Here is a 21,703-nt window from a genome sequence, read left to right as displayed (position 1 = left end):
TAGATTTCAATTATTTATGTGAATTGGAATCCAGATTTGATGGAATTGTTGGTGTTAGGTTTAATAATCCAACATGCAACGAACACATCAAAAAGCTGTATAGAAATCATTAATTATTTAATATCATGGCTTGTTTGAGTGGACAATGTGATGAACCCACTCTCCTTCTCCTTCACTTCAAACTATACTCTCCATGTATAAATACACAAACTCCCACCACAACTCTTCTTTAACCATCTTCTATTCTCTTTCAACCTAGCTACTCCAGAAAATGACGTTGTTGATGTCAATGTCGATGTCGATGAACTTAGTTAGTATTATCGTGTTGGTGGGCGTTAGTGTAACATTTGGAGGCGTAAATGGATTGAGTATGGGATATTACTTGATGAGCTGCCCGTTTGTGGATCCGATTGTGAAGAACACGGTGAATCGAGCTCTTCAAAATGATCCCACTTTGGCTGCATCTCTCGTTCGAATGCATTTTCACGATTGTTTTGTAGAGGTAATTAGACTTTAAACGTCCCATTTTCCTCCATCCAGTGTTTTTGATTAAAGAGGCAAATACTGATCTCGATATCGTTATTTGTAAGTACAATTTATGGATATACTAATGGATATTTTGAAAAAGCTCTACATATATTGATACAATAATTGATAATATCGAAGATGATCGAACAAATGTCGTTCGATATGAATAGGGATGCGATGGATCAGTGTTGATTGATTCGACACGAGACAACACAGCAGAAAAGGATTCTCCAGCCAACGAAAGCTTACGAGGTTACGAGGTTATTGATGACATTAAGGAACAATTAGAAAACCAATGTCCTGGTGTTGTTTCTTGCGCCGACATTGTCGCCATGGCTGCCAGAGATGCAGTCTTTTGGGTAATTTTTAAATTTTTTTCCCTCGATTCTAATGAAAAATATATTTTTGGTTAATGGGTTTTGGATATAATTTTCATTTCATCGTTAAATTTCAAAATATTACACTTTTATTGGAGCTTAATGACGAGTAACTTAACAGGCGGGAGGTCCATTTTATGACATACCGAAGGGAAGGAAGGACGGAACGAGATCCAGAATCGAAGACACCGCCAATTTGCCTTCGCCTTTCTTCAATGCATCTCAGCTTATAAATACCTTCGCCCGCCGTGGCTTTACGGCTCAGCAAATGGTCGCACTTTCGGGTAAACTTTAGACCATTTCTAACACCCAACATAAACGGTTAATTATATAACTCATCCATACATGTATGTTTAGGGGCGCATACATTAGGAGTGGCACGATGCGTATCATTCAAAGACAGACTGGACGGCACCGACCCTCTTCTGAGTCCCAACTTTGGGAGAACACTATCAAGAACATGCAGCAATGGCGACAATGCAATACAAACATTCGACGCCACGGCTGACAGCTTCGACAACGTCTATTACAACGCGCTGTCGAGAGGAGCCGGGGTTCTGTTTTCGGACCAGACGTTGTTCGCTAGCCCGCGTACTAGGGGCATTGTCAATGCCTACGCCATGAACCAAGCCCTGTTCTTCTTGGACTTCCAACAGGCCATCATCAAAATGGGTATGCTTGATGTAAAGGAAGGTCGTTGGGGCCAAGTCCGCCGCAACTGCCGTAGGGTTAATTGATTTAGATGTATTAGTTGTTAATAATAAGTAATGCAACACTCACGTGTGGATGTCGGTGTTTTGTGTGCGTGCGAGTGTGTGATAACGATCATATTATAGTTATTTGTAATTAACTCTTGTTCGCTAAAGTTCTCTCTCTTTTAGAAGGGTGTTTGAAACGGCTCAAGTTCACTACTAAAAGATATTGTCCACTTTAGTCCGTTATGTACTGTCATCAGTCTCACGATTTTAAAACGCGTATGTTAGGGAAGAGTTTATACACCCTTATAAAGAATGTTTTGTACCCCTTTCCAACCGACGTGGGATCTCACAATGCACTCCCTTAGGGTCAGCGTCCTCGCTAGCGCACCATTCAGTGTCGGACACTAATATCATTTGTAACAGCTCAAACCCGCTGCTAGTAGATATTATCCATTTTGACTCGTTACGTATCGTTGTCAGCCTCATGAGAAGTTTTCATACCTTTGTAAGGAACGCTTTATTCTCCTCTCCAACTGATGTGGGATTTCACAATCCACTCCCTTGGGGACAACATCCTCGCTGGCGTACCGTCCGATGTCGGGCTCTGATACCATTTGTAACAGCCCAAACCCACCGCTAGTAGATATTGTCCGTTTTGGCCCGTTACGTATTGTCGTCAACCTCACAATTTTAAAACGTGTCTACTAGGGAGAAGTTTTCACACTGTTGTAAGGAATATTTTGTTCTCTTATTCAACCAACATAGGATCTCGTAATATGGTAGTGCTATTTCAAATCACTGAACAATACACGTATACAGATTTGTTTTTACTTCTCTCGATCTTATTACTTTTGATTGTGTTGTGTGATATGTCACATTGACAAGAAACGTTCATACAACGTTCTAATAAACCAAAACCATATATGGTTTGTCACATAAATAAATAGGATGACCTTACAAACATACTACATTATGGTACATTTGAACAACATTGAAATGAAAGACACAAGGCAACTAGAAGAGTTAGGAGGTTTGTAATTATGTTGATGCGATTAGTGGGTTTAGGGCTTAAGAGGCTGTGAACTGGTAGGAGGCGTAGGACATGGTGCCAAGGTCCCAGCTATGGTGGACTAGCTTCGCTTTGGGGTGGCCTCCAGCTGCCCCGATTGCGACATGGAGTGGAAATAGGTGATCGGGACTTGGATGTGCCTTTTCTGCATTTGGAGCCTTGTTTTTGTACTCGTTCACATCTTCGTATCTACCCACACGAAATATTCTTCTAATTCTCAAACAAAAAATATTTATTTAAGTTAAATGAGCAAAGAATAAGTGAGATTTTTCCTTCAACCACGGTTGAAGGTGTTGAAGATATTTAGTAAAGGAGTAAAGGATCGTCAACAAGGGCATTCTAGTGCGTTGTAGATTCTTATCCACCGCTAACAAATATTGTCTTCTTTGAGCTTCCTCTCAAGGCTTTAAAACGCGTCGGCTAGCAGAAGTTGACACACCTTATAAATTGTGTTTCGTTCTCCTCCCCAACTAAGGTAGGATAATCACAATTATAGGCAAATATCTTTCATAGGTATCTTTTCATGAGTCTTTTATATCTTTTTAATTGATTTGATTATAAATAATGGAAATGAAATTACCTTCTTTGAAGGAGAGCATGTTTAAGCCAGTCGTCAAATTCAATGGCCCATGAGGCGTTGACAGAAGACCTGGCGTGGCGGTCGAGTGTCCTAAGGTTGTGCGTGGCACTTCCTGACCCAACAACGAGAACCCCTTCGTCCTTGAGAGGGGCCAATGCCTTGCCCATGTTGTAATGGTGTGTCCCATTTAGGCGTGATTGTACTGAAAGTTGGCAAACTGGGATGTCTGCCTCTGGATACATGAACATCAGAGGAACCCATGCTCCATGATCCAGCCCTCGCCCTTTCTCCTCGTCCACCCGCTCAAACCCGGCCCCCATCAGAGCCTCCTTCACCCTCTTCGCCAATGCCGGAGCTCCTGGTGCTGGATATTTTAACTGTTTTTCATGTCATTTATGCATTATTGTTATCAATATTGGAAAGTTTCCCTCCAGGGTTCAAAGCTTGAAAATTTATAAATGCAACTATCGAGAATTGTTGGGAAAGATGTCCCACATCGGCTAATTAAGAGGTTGATCATAAGTTTATAAGTAAGAAATATATCTCCCCAGTAGTACAAGGTCTTTTGGGGAAACTAAAACCAAAGTCATAAAAGCGTAGACTCAAAGTGGAGAATATCATACAATTGTGAAGAGTCGTGGTTCCTAACATACACTTGCTAGGTTTAGTATGTTACCTCATACATGGAGGAGGGGAAACCATAGAAGTCATAGATGGTATCATTGGGGCCAGAAACAACGTTGACGGTGGGATAGGCAGTGTCGAAATGGGCAGAGACACAAAGAATGGCTTTGGGTGTTTGGGAAAAAACCTTGTCCTTCCATGATTTGAAGAAGTGCCTTGCTTTGATGCCATCGTCGATGGTTAGCGTTGGGGATCCATGGGACACATAGAAAGTGTCGTTCAAAGCCATCAGAAATAAGCTAGTAAGGTAAAGGCATGCAGTGCAGTGGGGAAGGGGTTTATAGAGCTGAATGTGAGGCACATGCCGTTGAATGCGTGGGAAATTAGTCCTCAAATAGTAATCCTTCCACAAACGTGAGATCGCTTTTTACTTCTGGCATAGGTGGGGAAGTAATTCAATTCTATCCCGTAATTATTGAACCACCACTAAATTTCTGTTGTAAGAGAATAGTTATAAATAGATTTGTTATCTATACACAAATGTCTAAATCAATTAATAGAAATGAAAACATTTGACAGGTGACATTGGAGGTTGATATGAACCTTCCATCTCCTTGAATTATATGTTACTTATACATGGGTTATTCTCGTATTGGTAGATAGAGTATGAAACCATAGGCAATACCTATTTTTCAATTGTAATACTTCATAAATGACTAAAACAGGTGAACCCGCAAGCATGTTAGATGCATGAGACAAAAGGCATGTGATTCCTTCCCGCGCAATTATACAATGGAAGGGAAGGAGCCCAAATCCACCTTTTTTTTTTCTTTTTTTTTCCTTTGAAAAAATGATACAAAGACATTAGACTCTCGAATGAGACTAAGCAGTCATCGATTGTTCCAGCATTTCTAGTACCAACTAATTCATTAAGACATGTCATGATGCACCCATTCCTATGGCCTCATCATCTAAAGCGACTTCCAATTACTCAGAAATTCTATATGGGGAAATAATTGATCAAGAAGTTGGTCAAATAAGACTGAAAATGACTAAACACATAACTTCGAACGGTTGGTTGATTATATTGCGATGAAAACACCTACAACTAAGATCCAACTAAGTCAAAGTGCTTCTTGATCAAAATTCAACGGCTCTTTTTCACGTTATTGAAGTACATATTATATGGAAATGAAACAAATAACTCACCAGATTGCTGTCAAACTCACCCTTAGAAGTTCTAATAAGAGGAAAGATAAAATCTTCGTAGCTGCCCTTTGCTTCTTCCAATGCACATAAAACTGAAGTATCAGATGGTAGAAGATCAACAATATTAAAGTCTGCTGGTACAGGGGCAGCTCATCGAAGTCATTATTCTTCTTTTCTTAGGAGGAACGAAGTAATTCTGCTTGATAAAACAACCACAGGACATCAGGGTTGATAAACCTCCGGAAGTTTAAGCCCCACACTTGCGGCAGACTTGCCCAATATCCGCTTCATTTCATCTGATCTATCAATAGCAATGTTGTACGAGAACAGCAAGTCCTGAACATACATAACCAATAAAAATTCCAGTTATTAACAAACATCAAATGAGGAAACGAAGCAGAAGTTCATTTATTCTTGATTCTGAGCTATAATGTGTCTTCTGCTAGAATTTGAATATCTCATTACTCTGAAATTGCAGATAGTAGAACGTAAGAAGCACCTAATTTCCCCATCAAATCTTGCATTGAAGATCTACAAATTGATTGATAAACCACCTAATGAAACAGTATCTATATTATACGTCGTAGTTAGATTAATGAAAATTATGACTTAAGGCCATTAACAAGTCCTCATTTGTCAAATCCTCAATGGACTACAAATTAATCTACATTGTAAAAGAAAATTATAGTTAATGAATCACATAACCAAACAAAAGATTACTGAGGCCCCACTAGTCAACACTACTTCCACCTATAGCCAAAGAGTTGAATGTTTTTGAAATTCAAGCCAAGTTCGAAAAAAAAATTGTTTTTGAAATTTGACTAAGAATCTCTTATCAAAAAAAAAAAAAGAAATTCGACTAAGAATCGGAAGGTTCCCTTATAAGTTATAAAAGACGAAATTCATTCTAAAGAAACTATGAAAAATACAACAATGGTTATCAAGGCCTAATTCTTTATTCGAACAAGAAAAAAGTTTTAAATAGTGGAAGTGAAGTATTGCCTTTTGATGGTGCACGCTGTTAAGTAGAAATGTGTAATCGCGAGCAAGCTTGATTTTCTGTTGAACAGAATGGGGTTTCGAAAGTGTGCTTTTTTCCCTGAACTTCTGAGCCACATAGTCCACAAAATGCTTCTTGTTCTCTTCCTTTCCAATATGGTTCTTTACAGCTTTGAGAAGCTGGCGGTAAACCTTAGCTACCTGCAAGGCTTCTGAATTCATTTCCAACTTAAAAAGTCTTCAAGGGCCTCTTCTTGTCACTCAAAAAGTCCACGATTTCACTGTGTGCTCTGCCCAGAAAATATTGAGTAATAACATAATAGATTTGAGAACTTTATGGCAATGGTGGCGGCAGATACAGTAGAGCTGAAATGAGATTTGAGAAGAAAAATCTACGCAGTTAAAAATGGATCAATACAATAAATAAATATATAGTCACCAAAAATGAATTTCATTCGTAATTATATTGGCCGACTGAACAATATCATAACATATGACCGGTAACAGAACCATCTTGAATTAGTTTGGTTTAATTTGAAATGGCCAGAGAAATTAGCCAAACTGAACCTCCTTGATTCAAATAATCGATTTGATTTGGTTTCTGGAAATACGACGGTTGAGTGAAGATTTATTCAAGAACTTTATTGCCACTAAAAAAAGAAAGAAAGGAAGCCCTGATTCTAAGAACGGAGTAAACAGACAGCACAAATGTAAGTACTTGAAGAAAAATTGGCAAATTTGTATCCACAAATATGCAAAGCCAAGAGAAAATCATCACAGGAAGTATGGAATAGAAAAATGCTTAATCAATGGTGCCAAATTAAGAAGAATCTGCAACTTTCAATCAAGAAGCGGCTGCACTGACCTTGAAGAGAAAACAACTAGACTCGCGATTCGACCCTGAAGCCCTAATTCTGAGGAAATCCGATTGGAACGTTTCGAATACACAAGCACGGATCCACTTCGAATATGAATGCAGGTCTTCCATTTATTTATTTGTTATTTTTTTTTTCGAAAAAAAATACATCTTTAATTACTAATTTTACAATTTCAAAATTTTGCATTTTTAGTTGTTAAACTTAGTTATTTGAGTTTTAAGTTATTTGAAATAGGTCTAGTCCCTATTTAAATTATTATTTTTATTAAATTTATCGAGAATGAATGGGAGTGAGTTTATAATGGCTAATTTAAGAAATGATTATAAGTAAATGAATATATCTCTATTGACACGAGACCTCTTGAAAAACTCAAATCATGACAACTTATGCTCAAACTAGACAATATCATACTATTGTAGAAGGTCGTGATTCCTAACAAAATTCACTATTTATTTCTATATAATTTGAAGAGTATATATTTGTTATAACTACCAATTTTCTAAAATAGTTTTCTAAGGGTATGGTTGAAGACTTGAGCATATCGTCCATGCCAACAACGATCCAAGTTTGGTCGGTGGATTTACTCGAGGGTAAGAGTAAATATCGCACAATTACAATACAAGTCCTAATAAGATGCAATTGTGACACATACAGTCTATTAGATTCTCATGAGAGTTGAAGCTTCATGATGGAAAATCACTAGTCACCGTACTCTCCTTACCTACATCAAAAGGAAAATTCTGGTGCAAGTGGTTCGAGCTCATCATTCAAATGTGATATGCATTATTTTTAGAGCAAATTTGGACTTTGGCAACCCTTCTACACCTCCATTTTTCATCCTCCCCAAGGATGCATACCAGTTTAGCAAATAGAACCTTTATGCGCATTATTATACCTAACTAATGACCATGTTGAATTATACTTTTTTTGGCAGCATACTTTTGCAATTGTGCAGCACTCACTTCCAACACTAAGTGAGTCAAGCCAATTTGGGTTCGCATCGCTACGGCCGAGCAACGTATGTTCAAACCTTTGACCTCGTTTTAAAAGAAGGTTTTAGAAAACAGGAGCATGGATATTTTTGAAAAAGAGTTTGAAAGCATGATGGAAAGAAAGTTTGAAAGTCTTATATGACTATAAACCAAGAAAGAAACATCACAACTAAAATATTATATAACTCGAGTGGGAAGAACTGACAACTAGTCGCTGTTGGATGATGAAAGTCCCACTCGACTAATTTAGAGAATGATCATGGGTTTATAATCTAAGAATACTCTCATTTTGGGAAATCCCAAAGCAAAGCCATGAGAGCCGATTCAAGTCCGGGAGGGCTAGACATGATTTTACCGAATAATCATACAAAATCTCATATCCTCCTAAGTAAATTTTGAGCAAGGTGATTCAGGTCTGACAAATTTAGACTCAAATAAAGAGTTTGGTATGACCTAGGCATGCGGCCACGAACAACACGTCGTAGAAAAGCAATGACGTGAGATATGTGAGATATGACATATATTAAAAATAGTTCTGTTTTTGTAAATAATTCTAAAACTGCCAATGTTTTTACCATTTTTTTGAAAGAGCTCTGATTTGAATATACACATAAATATGTACTTGTTGTACACGTAAATATGTGCTTGTTGTACCTAACGTTGAGAACCTCCCCACCTACCCCCGACCTCCTCCCCAAATATAGCCATCATTTTGGTGTAGTTGACCCTAAAATTTCGATCAAATTCAGAGCCAATAGAATCCGATCGCGCATTATTCGATGGCTTTGAACGACACTTTTTACCTCTCCCATGGCTCTCCGACGCTGAGCATCGACGATAGCATAAAAGCGAGGCAGTTCTTCAAATCTTGGAAGAACGAGGTCGTTGCGGTAAAACCCAAAGCCATTCTCTGCATTTCTGCCCATTACGACACCACTTTCCCCACTGTCAATGTCGTCTCGGGTCCTAACGACACCATCTACGACTTCTATGGCTTCCCCTCCTCCATGTACAAGGTAATGGAATGTACTCTTTTCATTTCTGGCTTTAGGATCATTTCTTTTATGATGTTTCTCGGTGGCCCTTGTTTTTCTGGAATTATCAATGATTGTTTGGATTTAGCATCCATTTTTTCCATTTTTGAATTCAATAGCATGAGGTGTTGGAGAATTCTGAATGGGATTTTGTGCTCTGAATTTTGTATTTAGGATATGGAAATGGTTCCATTTATCAAGTTGCTTCTCATTCCTGGTTAACATAGTCTGTTTATGTTTTAACTTTTGAACTCCACCTTTAAAAAATATATTAGTATTGATGTAATTGCGAGATTCTACATCGATTGGAGAGAGGAACGAGTGTCAGTGAGGATGCTCGACCCTGAAAAGGGTGAATTGTGAGATCCCACATCGGTTGAGAGGAGAACAAATCATTCTTTATAAGGGTGTGAAATTTCTCCCTAGTAGATGCGTTATAAAAACATTGAGGAGAAACCTAAAAGGGAAAGTCTAAAGAGGACAATATTTGCTAGCGGTAGACTTGGACCGTTACAAATGGTATCAGTGCCAGACACAAGACGATGTGCCAGCAAGAACGCTGGGCTCAAAGAAGGGTGAATTGAGAGGTCTCACATCGATTGGAGAAGGGATCAGAGAAAGTCTAAAGAGGACAATATTTGCTAACGGTAGGCTTGGACTATTACAAATGGTATTAGAGCCAGACACGAGGCGATGTGTCAGCAAGAACGCTGGGCTCGAAGAAGAGTGAATTGAGGGGTCCCACATTGATGGGAGAAGGGAACACAAGGCTTCGAATCGAAGGGGTGAATTGTGAGATCCCACATCCGTTGGAGAGGGGAACAAAAACATTTTTTATAAAGGTGTGGAAGCCTCTCCCTAGCGCACGTTATAAAAACTTTGAAAGGAAGCTTGAAAGAGAAAGTCCAAAGAGGACAATAAGTAGACTTGGGCTCTTAAGCCAAAGTAAATATAGTTCTTCTTTAAGGTTGAAGGTTGAAATTCTCTTAGTCTGGTTTACTAAAAAAAGACATTATGGTTATTTTCTTTGATTAATAGTACATGTGGAATTATTAACACGAGAATTCATTCAAATGTAGAAAATGAGTTTAAACAATCACCTTCTCTGTCACCCCTGTTTGGCTTTGGTTCAGCATAGATATATGCCATAACATGTAAAAAATGACTTGAAAACAGATTAAATATCCAGCACCCGGAGCTCCAGAGCTGGCGAAGAGGGTGAAGGAGGCTCTGATGAGGGCTGGGTTCGAGCGAGTCGACGAGGAGCGAGGGCGGGGGCTGGACCATGGAGCATGGGTTCCTCTAATGTTCATGTATCCAGAGGCAGACATACCAGTTTGCCAACTTTCAGTACAATCACACCTAAATGGGACACATCATTACAACTTGGGCAAAGCATTGGCTCCTCTTAAGGATGAAGGAGTTCTAATAATTGGGTCAGGAAGTGCCACACACAACCTTAGGACTCTCAACCGCAGTGGTAAGCCTTCAGCCACTGCCCCATGGGCTCTTGAGTTTGATACTTGGCTTAAAGATGCTCTTCTTCAAGGAAGGTATGTTCATAAATTTGAGTGTTTGTACCTTAATTATGTGCCCAAGTTGTTTTAGATGCTTTCATGGTTTCATGGTTTAGTCTAAGCATCTTTTCAATTTGATTTTAAGTTTATTTTTATGTGATGGCTCAAGCACACTGCTAGTAGATATTGTTCCTTTTGGGTATTCCCTTTCGGGCTTCCCCCCAAGGTTTTTAAAATGCCTCTGTTAAGGAGAGGTTTCTACATTCTTATAAAGGATAATTAGTTCTCCTTCCCAACCGATTCATATGAAACTTTTGAAGAGACTTGTGAATTTAGTTTTGAAGAGACGTTCATTTCACTTTCTTGAAGAAAAAATGCATTGTTTCTTTTTCTTAACGGGGAGTCAGAATAAAAATGTTTTATGGATAGATACGACGATGTGAACGAGTACGAGAAGAAGGCTCCACATGCAAAAATGGCTCATCCGAGTCCGGACCACTTTTACCCACTCCACGTTGCGATCGGGGCAGCAGGAGGCGACCCGAAAACCAAGCTAATCCATCATAGCTGGGACCATGGCACCATGTCCTATGCCTCCTACCAATTCACAGCCTCTTCCCCCTCCCACCAGTCACACTAACATTACAACAAACCTCAAAATCTCTGTTGTTTATAGGCTGCAAATGTTTGTGTTGTGTGTCCGTTCAAATGTAAAACATGATGTTGTTTAGAATTGTCGTGTTGGAGATACCATATGATTTGGTTTGCTTGTACTTGTGCGACAGAGCAGCTTATTTACTCGTGTACTGTATAATTAACAATACAATAATGATACTGTGTTTTTTTTAAGGATGTTTGGGACATTCTTGAAAATAATGATGTTTTTCCAATGTTTATTCTCTTAGTTTAAAATCTTGTATCTACGAGGTTTAAAATGCTTTTGAATTGATGGAGGCGGAGAATTTGTTCATCATTACCTTGCATTCTATCTCAATATTCAGGGTGTCGGTAAGAGTCTCAACTGCCTCAAAAATCAAAATATGTGCTTCATCCCATCATTTTATCATAAGTTTTTTTCATCACGAACCATAAGAATATTTTGTATTCAATATTGAGTCACAGCAAACACCTTGTACCCATCAAGTAAAAAACTCTTCATGGCAAGAAAGACAATCATGAACCTCTAGAAAGCAGCTCTATCATCAAAATTAAAATCCTTTTAAGGCAAGAAAAAAAAAAAAAAAAACATGATCCAAATCATGACAAAAGAAATAGGCATCTCTACAATTTCTTCATTCATCACACTCTTGTTTCTCAAGATTGCACCGCGTCTTGGTTATGCATGCCCAATGCCTGTTGACTGTGGCTACATATCAAATATCCCGGCCATGCTTGTCTAGGACGTGTTGTCCAAGGCCACGTGCCTGTTCCAAACCCCTTTTACTTGCTTTCTTGTTATACAGACCTCTACTATCATTGTTGTGTCAATATGAGGTGTATGATCGGTCACCAGAATCATGTCTACAATCGTTAGGGCTAAAACTCCCCAAGATGTACTATAAGAGGATGTGACTAGTTGTCAATTCTTCGATCAAAATCATGTCTACAATCGTCAGGGCTAAAACTCCCAAGATGTACTATAAGAGTATGCGACTAGTTGTCAATTCTTCCTACCCGAGTTATATGCTATCAAAGTCGTTGTTGCCTACTCGTTTTTAGCTTATAACATTGCTTTCTTTAAAACTGTTTTCAACGTATTTCCTCGCTTACGTTTTCTAAAACATTTCTATCAAACATGACCAGAGACTCAAGCATACACCAATATTATTCAGAAAGTGCGAATTTTACATGACTTATTTGTTTATTGGGTTAAAACGTCGCATAATCACTGTCCCGCATTGTAACACACAACTTCAAGTTTCATTAAAAAGATAATAAAAATATAGTATTAACATAACCGACTAACATAACCGACTCACACACGGTATCCGCCTCCGTTTCCCCATTGGTATTCATTGCAACAATGGAGCTTCTGCATTTATAACATACAAATTTCCCTGGGACCGTGTCGGAGTCTCGAATCCCTGAGCATCTTGTATGTCGCCAAACCCCACACAAGTCGCAGGCTAGCATTCTCTCCCCGTCGTCATCCTTGGCTCCACAACTACATTCAACTGTCCACCTTTCTACTCCACTCTCCATTTGAAACCTGTTCAGCACGATCTTCACTTGGCATCTTCCTCTAACACGCACCGACTCGGTTTGTCCGAACAACAGCTTGACCTGGGTGGAGTCATCTACACCCCCATGGTCGACTATCTCTTCTACTTGAAACCTTCTGAACATCAAATATACATCTTGGAAAGCTTTTGATGCTTCTAGCTTCAGGTCAGACATGGTAGCATTACATGGAAGTAACTAGCTCTGGAGGGGGCCTTGAGGAATTGTCTTTTGAGTCGTCCACGACTTCGACCTCGCACAAGAGACATTTCGAAAAAGGATTCAACTTAGTCGTCAGCTTCTCGGGTTTATAATCTTTTACAAACTGCTTGCAGTCTATGAGCTTCACAGCCGAGCTCACCGCTGCTGCCCTTCTTGGCTGGGGTCCATAGTTCACCGTAGAAGGTGGATGAAGCATGGCATTGTACAAAAATCTCAAGTCCAACAGAAGATTTTCTTCAGATGGGTAGTAGCTAGAAATGGATGATTCAGTATAATCAATATACCCCTTGAGCCTGCATAACATCAAATATACCCCTTGAGAGACCACACACTATGAACAAAGCCTTGCTACAAGTGTACAAAACAATATTATGAACAAGCAATTCATTCACCTGTATTCGAAAGCACCTGATTGAGGATTGCGTTGAGCATTGACAACCATCCCATCAGATGATATTTTTCCACCAAGATTCTTACGGAAATAATCAAGCAGTTCAGGTGGACCTGCTTTGCACACAGCACCACGAAGGGTGCGCCAAGTGACCCAATTCAACCCAGAAACAGCATGCAGCACTTTCAGCATTGCTTCTTCGACACGTGTAATGTCGCTTCTTGTCCACGAGCACAAGACCCTTGATGGCTGCTTCTCATCCGTTACATCATTAATGGATGTTGATGACTTGCGAACATTATGAATCAAGCTCATCAGAAACCTAAAGAGATCTCTTACGTTTACAAGTTTGCACTCTGACAAAGACTGATAATACAAAATTATGTCCTGTAGATGAGAACGGAGCTTACGTCCTTGAGATGTAAAGATTGACAAAGGAAGGGTGGAGAGGGTTTCAACAGCCATTTTGTAGGCATCAGGAGTCACCGCAAAACTAACAGCACCAAATTCATAACCCCAATCGCCATACCACGGATGACCTTTGGTGACGGCATGAAGCAGCCGGTACCCAACCCCATACTTCTTGGACACATCCATCACGCTCACCTTTCTACTCAAATACAGAATACAAAAATTCAATAAACCCATGTACCCATAACAAGGAAGAACATGCCACTTTCACCATTTACAGCACAGACAGAGAGGCATTGGCTGAATTTTTCATTGATAAATATAAAGAGAAACAGAACTCAACCAAACATTGACAACAATGTGTAGACTTGATAAAAGAAGAAAAAACAGAATTAATAGAAATAAATGCAAAGATAAGGGAAAGAGTAAAATCACAGCTCATATATAGAAGGCCCCAGATTGTTACAAATGTCATTGAGAGGATAAGCAGCAAAATGTCGACAATAAACACCACAGAGAAGCTTTAATTTTGATAAACTCATTCCGATCCATCCAATCAACTAAGCTTTTGTGGGAAGAGCTGGCCCCAAAAAGAAATTGGAGAATATTAGATCTCAAATCCGCCCCAAGGATCCAACGCATAATGAAGAGAATAGGGCACGGATATTTTTTATTTTTTTAAATTTAAATGTATTATTAAAACTTATAAATATTTTTATTAAAATTAAAATATGTGATTAAATTATAATATATCAAACATAATATTAAGAATGAATTTATTGGTAATCAAAACCATAAAATTATGTATTGAATTTGTATTAAATGTCATTATGAATGATATAAAAGTATGTATTCCAATTTTAAAAAAAATTGTATCAAAATGTTACTTTTATTATGAAATTAGAAAATGTTATTTTCAGGACTATTTGTCGAATAATAAATATTTGATTATTCATGAAAAATATTTTTGGCTAATTACCAAAAATCTATAAAAATATATACAAACTCTAAATGAATCATTATCGCACGGAGTTATAATTTATATACGAAAAATTAAAAAAATAAAAAAAAACAAAAGTATTCTATACTAGCATGTAGTCTACAAAATTAAATATAATTATCCTGTGCATGTGTCATAGTCTTTAAAGTTGTGATGTCGCCGTCAACCATGCAGGAGTGACTTGCATTTACTTAGAAAATAAAAGTAGAATGTGGTTGGAGTATTTTACAAAAATATCTAGTAAGTGACTCACTACTAGAATTAGATGCAAACATATGCAATCATGGACGAGACATATCATTTAGAACTGTGACTATCCTAGTGGGTTATTTGATATGTATTTCCTATTCTACACATGACTCATATGGGCGAGTATGAACTCACTAGTTGGTTCACACACCTTCTGGCCCCTTCCTTGGTTGGGCTAGCATTATCTGGTGTTATTTCCGGACACCCAGAAGGAGTAGTAACCGTCGTAACATTATGATAAACACAATGATCATTTTTCCTTTTCTTAATGTACGCATTCATACTTACTGTAAAGAGGATAATCCCATATCATATCATGCACATAACATGTCCTTCAACATACCATATCATATCATAACCATATCATATCATCAACATATCATATCATAGACATATTTCATAAACGTTTTACACATCAAACATATGACACATGCAGAACAGCACATGTAGAACAAAAACTTCTAACCATGCTATAGTAAGGTCACTTGGTTGGTCTAGGCCGAAGCTACTACGACCCTTTGATACTAGTTTAACGCTCATCTCTGAAATTTAATTTAAATTTACTCGTAATAATTTAAATTAACTTGACATAATTTTGCATAAAATAATTAAGGTAATCATACGAATCTTAAAAGACTTCCAAATAGTTAATAGAAAAGGGTCGGGGCGTATCAAACCCAAGCCGAAAAAATGTTGGCCTAGAGCCATTAGAAAATGTATTCTTTGACTACTTCGAGCGGTTGAATGATAAAGTGAAATAAGAGACCTCCTTTTGGGCCAACTCCCACTTCTCAACTCAATTTTAAAAGAATACTAGAAAACAAACACAATTTAAAAAAATGGAATATTTATTGAACGGAGACAAGATCAACTAAGAGGTCAAACGTTCGAATCTCTCGTTCTCACGTATTAACATCCGAGATCAAAGGTATAAGCTCTCGTGTTGTGCTAAAATTGCAATCGAGAAAGAGAAGATGAAAACAAAAACGGGACAAAAATGATCGCACTTTCAAAGTACATTTAGAATAAGTCCCCAATGAGAAAGTAAAATACAACTTTGGTAGTAGAAGTCAACATAGACATAGGCATTTTATTACTGCAAATTCATTCCCTTAATTGAATTGAAGCCTTCATCCACTGTGAGCTAAGCACATTGTACACATGATCTATCATTTTGCTGAGAAATATGAACTACTAACCCATGGCCATACCAATTGTACATCGAGATGCCCTACGTACCTAAGGCTCTCGGTCCTCGCCCAGATCTCCCCATCTTACGTTGTACTTTGCAGCTAAGTAGTGAGCCCCGACCGGCCCCCTGCTGCCGTAGGGATAAAGCTCTGGTGCGATCTTTTTCTCTTCAAGTTCCTTCAACAATGGAGTGAACAACGACCATGCAGCATCGAGCTCATCGCTTCTGATGAATAGCCTTCGCTCCCCTTCAACAGCGTCTAAAAGCAACCTCTCATATGCATCTGGTATCTCGCTCGGGTACCTTCACATGATCATTCAATTGTCAACGAAATCGGAAACCTAAAACATAAAGCAACCCCATCCTCTACCGTACCTAGATCGATACAGCAAGTTGAGATCACTACGATCTAATCGCATCCCGAGACCAGGAACTTTATTGTTGATCTTCAAATAAATAGCCTCGTCGGGTTGAACACGCAAGACGAGCTCGTTAGTAGCTTTGTCCAAATCTGTTCCAAAGCTCCTCTTGTACAAGTTACCTGGGACATGTCTGAACTGAACCCTGATCTCTGCTCTGGAAATATCATAACAAACGTGTGAGGTTATTCAAATTTAAAGTACCATAATGTGCTCAAAATGCTACTAAAACAATCAATGAAATAACAACCTCCTTGTATGTAGAGCCTTTCCAGCTTTCATCAAGAACGGCACCCCGTCCCATCTCGCGTTATCGATGAAAATAGCGGCTGCTGCAAACGTCGGAGTGACGCTATCGTTGGGAACAGTTGGGTCATCTGTATAAGCAGGGTACGATTTCCCACCCTTGCTGTGCCCTTTGTATTGCCCAACAACTACATCTTCAAGTTGCAGGGGTCTCATGGACTTCAGGACCTTAACCTGAATCACAATGATATTAGCTAATCATCATTACAAGTGACCATACCGTAAAGCGCTAAGGAATCTTTCTACTAAATATTTACGAGGCTGACAACGATATGTAACAGGCCAAAGCAAATAATATCTGCTAGCGGTGGGTTTGAGCTGTTATAAATGGTAACAGAGTTAGACACTGAGGGGTGTGCCAGCGAGGATGTTGGGCACCCGACAGGGGTGGATTGTGAGATCCCACATTGGTTAGAGAAAACGAAACATTCCTTATAAGGGCGTGGAAACCTCTTCTTAGTAGACGTGTTTTAAAAACCATGAGGTTGACGACGATACGTAACGGGCCAAAGCGGGTAATATCTAGTACGGGTGGGTTTGAGCTGTTACAATGGTATTAGAGCTAGACACCGAGCAGTGTGCCAGCGAGGACACGTTGGGCCCCAAGGAGGTGGATTGTGAGATCCCATATTGGTTGGAGAGGAGAACAATTCCTTACAAGGGTTTGGAAACCTCTTCCTAGTAGACACGTTCTAAAAACTGTGAGACTGACGGTGATACGTAATGGGTTAAAGTGCACAATATCTACTAAGAGTTGGCTTGGGCTGTTACAAATGGTATCAAAGCCAGTCACCAAACGGTGCGAGGCACTAGTCGGAGTAGGGTCTTTAAATTTGTGTTCAATATAACCACAAAGTTTAAAATTAACAGACTTATGAAAATTCAGAGACCTATAAAACATTTTACCATCCAAAACCATATCGACACGAACTAAAAGGAGCGATTAAACCAGTATCAAAACTATGCTCTTCTACATGTTACAGGGCATCAAAAGCATAAGAGAACTAATTGGGTACCTTTTCATTCCTGATGTCCTCAGCATCTAAGCTAACAGGCGTCTCCATAGCAAATAGAGCCAAAATTTGAAGGAGATGGTTTTGCATTATATCTCGTATGATTCCATAGTTATCAAAGTACCTGGAAAAAGAACAAAGCACAGTTGACTAACCTTGCGACCCTAATATCATTTCTCGAACTGCAATATCAGAAGGATGTGACACTCACCCGCCCCGCCCCTCGGTTCCAAAGTCCTCCGAAAATATCAGTTGAACATTGCGGATATAGCTCCTCGACCAAAGAGGCTCAAAAACAAGATTGGAGAATCGAAGAACCGACAGATTCTCTACGAGCTCCTTGCCCAAATAATGATCAATCCTATACAAATTATCATAAGAGTCAGTTTCTTTCTTTAGATCTGGCATTCGATTCGTGTAAGAGGTTTCACCTAAATATTTGGTCTTCTGTGAGATATTTCTTTAAGCTTCTGGTTAGCTCACCCGAAGAATCTGAGTCACGGCCAAATGGCTTTTCGACAATGACTCTAGTCCAACCACTTTCTGAAGATGCCCGTTGGCTAGCACACTTGACAACGTCGACGAATATGTTTGGAGGAATTGATAAATAAAATAACCTATTTGAAACTTTTCCATCCTGTAATGAAGAAATTTATTATTAAAAGATCCAAAACATAGAACAGATTGTTTCAATCAAATTGCTATGATGCATATGAATATGTAGGTGTTCGAAAAAGGAAGAGTCTAATTTCGCTCACGACAACCATGACAAATCCATATTGCTCTTGAAAAGCCAAAGTTCTAACATATCCTCGACTTCAGCATATGCGAGAGTATAATCGAATAACTGTGGCCAAGAGTGCCCGTGCCAACGTACATGCTAGTGAACTAGTTCTATTTATCAAACTTCCTAACAGTGCAACATTTGGCATTAGAAACCTTAAAGGGATAATCTAAATTCATTTCAAACGACTGAATCACTACAAATAAATAACTCAATAGTAACAACTAAGGCCTCGTTTGATAATCATTCGACTTTTAGTTTTTGGTTTTTGAACATTAAGCTTCTAAATTACACTACTACAACCCATAAATTACACTAATAGAAAATAAAAAACGAAGGATCAGTTTGAAAACCATTTAGTTTTTTTGTTTTAAGCTTCTGAAAATTAAGCTTATAAACACTACTTCGACCCATAAACTTTTATGTTTTTTTTATCCACTTTTGTTTTCAAACCCTGTCAACCCGACAGGTTTTGAAAACAAAAAAAAAATAAAAGTTGTTTTCGTTTTTAGAATTCGAATAGGAACGAAAGTGTTTCCTTAACAAACGTAAAAACATAATTAGGAAATTGAAAATAAACAAACATAAATTTCAAAAATAGAATCTAAAAAACCCCTTATTAAAACAAGGTTGAAATTGTTATCAAACGAGGCCTAAGATTTCTCATTTCCACCTCAGTGCCACTGAACCAACGTGACCAAACGAGAGACCAGTACACAACTTCGAAATAATGCAACAACGACGAGAAATCAAAGCCAGTACAACAGTCATGCTTGAACTGCTCAAGAATAAGTGAATCTATCTCAAGTTATGATAAGTAGGAAAAACGATTAAAGAACACCGATCAATAGCATAAACCCACCCTCGGTTTAGAAGGAGCTTTCTATAGCATTTTATACTCGTATATTTTTTAGTGCTGTTAATGACTACCAATAATGGTTTACTATTCTATAGAATCTTACTTATCTAGCATTGGGAGCCCGAAAATTACCTCTTTTTCTTTCAACTTTCTGTCCAACTCAGCAAAATCTTCCTCGGAGCTATACTGACCAGAATGGTAAAAGCATCTTTTTAAAAACTCATCCATCTTGTCCTCACAGTTTGCCCTGTAATCCATGATATACAAACAGAAGCAAAAGTTCGTAATCACAAATGTTTGCAATACCTACAGTCCCATTTAATTTCCGGTTCTTAGTTTTTATAAATTAAGCTTATAAACATTACTTTCACCTCGGAGTTTCTTTGTTTTGTCATCTACTTTCTAAAAAAGTTTTCAAAATCCAACCCAAGTTATAAAAACAAACAAACAAACAAACAAAATCGTTATCAAACAAGATCTACAATACCTCTTATCAATTCTGCAAGTCAAAGTTTTACTAATCATAGTTCGGAGTTGCTCATCGGTCATACTAGTCCGAGCATAACCTAACACGGTAAAATCCTGAAAACGAGAAAGAAAACGAAGGAATTAGTCAGCTTTGCAGACTACGAAATCGAAGGCAGAGTTATGGTATGAGATAATAATACCTCCGGTAGACAATCCTCATAATAAAGAGCAAAAAGTGCAGGGAAGATCTTCTTTTTTGCTAGGTCCCCTGAAGCTCCAACAACAGTTATACTGAGTGTAGATTGAACTTTTCCCGAATCCAAAGCAGATTTTTCTTCCTCTTGAAGTGCAATTTGTTCATTGAAAAGAGAACTTCCAGGACTACCTAAGTTCATGTCCCACTCAAGTTTAAGCATACATTGGAAGCAAATGAACTGAAATATTTCAAATAAATGCATCAAAACATTAAGGAATGCAGCTTTCACAAATTGTCATTTCATTCTTTTCCAGATACCAGAATCGATGAGAACTTAAGAATGAGAATTTATATGAACGCATCAAGAGTATCCTAATCAGTAAAAGTAAGGCCCCTCGATAATCATTTGACTTTTTATTGTCAATTTTTGAAAATTAAACTTGTTATCTCACCATTTCTATACAATAGTCAAATCTTTAAAAAAACTATTTTCTTTCTGAAGTTTTCGAAACTGCTGGAATTTTGAACACATAAGTCAAAAGTAGATAACAAATTTAAAAAAATAATGTAGAAATAGTGTTTCGAAACTTAATTTTCAAAACCCAAAAACTTATAAAAACAAAGTCATAAGAATTCTATAAACAGGGCATTGAACCAGACCAGAAAATAAAGATTATACCCAAAATTACCCACCATCTGGTAGAAAAACTGCATTCAAGGGATGCCCATTTGATGACTTAAGCTGAAGATGGCCACTAACGCAATTTCTTACAGAAATCTGAGAGACCCACGTGGGGAAATGTGTTCTTCTTGGGGAGGAAACAAATCCTCTGGGTAAGATCGTTCCGTTATTGAGAGAAGATGGGATAAAGGCAGCAGCAGGTGAAGAAGGGGTCCTGAACTGACAATCCATGAACATGGGATGGGCAGAACGAGCAGTAGAAGGACAATAAGGAATTAAGAATCGGTTCTTATGGTGGATTTGAAGTGGATATATATAGTGCCGGGAAGAAATTGGAGGCGCCCAAATCTCTGAAGCTATCAAATGCGACCAGATGCAAAGGTGAATTGAGGATGACCTTTAGAGTTATCGAAGAGGCCGATGGAATGATAAAGGGACAAATTGGTTTGGCGACATGACGGCAATTCCGAGGGCGCGTAGGATGGATTGTTCTTCCGGATTCAGGTTGGGCTTCTTGGGCCGATCAACTGGGAGAGGGTTGCTCAGAGTCCAATTGCAAGATATATATAGTTAATATATAATCTTTTTTCTTCTTCTTCTTTTTTCTGATAAATGTGAGTTAGTAAAATAACTATGTTTGAAGGTAGAAATAAAAAATAGTGTCGAACATATAAGTGTAGCTCAACTGACATAAAATATGTACGCTCAATTTAAAGGTAAAAGATTTTAAAAATAATAATAAATTCATATGAGTTTTATTCATTTTAATATTTCTTTTATTAGCGA

The 21,703-nt window shown here is 38.2% G+C and overlaps 5 protein-coding genes and 1 pseudogene across 6 annotated transcripts; 2 read left to right on the top strand and 4 right to left on the bottom strand.

Moving 5' to 3' along the window:
• Positions 1 to 211: 211 nt before the first annotated feature.
• Positions 212 to 1,841, top strand: LOC111467231 (peroxidase 47). The gene is made up of 4 exons (XM_023112073.1): positions 212 to 502; positions 699 to 887; positions 1,027 to 1,189; positions 1,263 to 1,841. Exons 1-4 carry the CDS (start codon positions 272 to 274, stop codon positions 1,640 to 1,642), a joined length of 963 nt encoding a protein of 320 aa, XP_022967841.1. The 5' UTR covers positions 212 to 271; the 3' UTR covers positions 1,643 to 1,841.
• Positions 1,842 to 2,483: 642 nt separating this feature from the next.
• On the bottom strand, positions 2,484 to 4,341 carry LOC111467292 (extradiol ring-cleavage dioxygenase-like). The gene is made up of 4 exons (XM_023112154.1): positions 4,329 to 4,341; positions 3,929 to 4,296; positions 3,253 to 3,629; positions 2,484 to 2,861 (listed from the first exon to the last, which is right to left on the bottom strand). The coding sequence occupies exons 2-4, from the start codon at positions 4,163 to 4,165 to the stop codon at positions 2,672 to 2,674; spliced, it is 804 nt and encodes a 267-aa protein (XP_022967922.1). The 5' UTR covers positions 4,166 to 4,296; positions 4,329 to 4,341; the 3' UTR covers positions 2,484 to 2,671.
• A 588-nt stretch (positions 4,342 to 4,929) lies between these two features.
• On the bottom strand, positions 4,930 to 7,064 carry LOC111467294. Of its 2 annotated transcripts, none has more exons than XM_023112160.1 (3): positions 6,950 to 7,064; positions 6,088 to 6,450; positions 4,930 to 5,421 (listed from the first exon to the last, which is right to left on the bottom strand). In XM_023112160.1, exons 2-3 carry the CDS (start codon positions 6,304 to 6,306, stop codon positions 5,308 to 5,310), a joined length of 333 nt encoding a protein of 110 aa, XP_022967928.1. In that variant the 5' UTR covers positions 6,307 to 6,450; positions 6,950 to 7,064; the 3' UTR covers positions 4,930 to 5,307. The 2 variants fall into 2 exon arrangements, with proteins under 2 accessions (XP_022967928.1, XP_022967927.1); XM_023112159.1 differs by having other exon boundaries at positions 6,088 to 6,476; positions 6,950 to 7,052.
• A 1,561-nt stretch (positions 7,065 to 8,625) lies between these two features.
• Positions 8,626 to 11,361, top strand: LOC111467255 (extradiol ring-cleavage dioxygenase-like). The gene is made up of 3 exons (XM_023112110.1): positions 8,626 to 8,970; positions 10,165 to 10,541; positions 10,935 to 11,361. Exons 1-3 carry the CDS (start codon positions 8,734 to 8,736, stop codon positions 11,143 to 11,145), a joined length of 825 nt encoding a protein of 274 aa, XP_022967878.1. The 5' UTR covers positions 8,626 to 8,733; the 3' UTR covers positions 11,146 to 11,361.
• A 1,029-nt stretch (positions 11,362 to 12,390) lies between these two features.
• On the bottom strand, positions 12,391 to 14,425 carry LOC111467303 (annotated as a pseudogene).
• Positions 14,426 to 15,994: 1,569 nt separating this feature from the next.
• Positions 15,995 to 21,350, bottom strand: LOC111467176 (glucose-6-phosphate 1-dehydrogenase, chloroplastic-like). Its single transcript, XM_023111978.1, has 10 exons — positions 20,929 to 21,350; positions 20,240 to 20,424; positions 20,059 to 20,153; positions 19,704 to 19,818; positions 18,360 to 18,565; positions 18,140 to 18,289; positions 17,932 to 18,052; positions 16,860 to 17,089; positions 16,566 to 16,766; positions 15,995 to 16,493 (listed from the first exon to the last, which is right to left on the bottom strand). The coding sequence occupies exons 1-10, from the start codon at positions 21,152 to 21,154 to the stop codon at positions 16,238 to 16,240; spliced, it is 1,785 nt and encodes a 594-aa protein (XP_022967746.1). The 5' UTR covers positions 21,155 to 21,350; the 3' UTR covers positions 15,995 to 16,237.
• Positions 21,351 to 21,703: the final 353 nt, after the last annotated feature.

The sequence above is a fragment of the Cucurbita maxima genome, unplaced genomic scaffold (genome assembly GCF_002738345.1).
Source record: "Cucurbita maxima cultivar Rimu unplaced genomic scaffold, Cmax_1.0 Cma_Scf00033, whole genome shotgun sequence".
NCBI lineage: Eukaryota > Viridiplantae > Streptophyta > Magnoliopsida > Cucurbitales > Cucurbitaceae > Cucurbita > Cucurbita maxima.
Note: the sequence above shows the minus strand (reverse complement) of the source record. Positions and strands in the feature narration are given on the sequence as shown.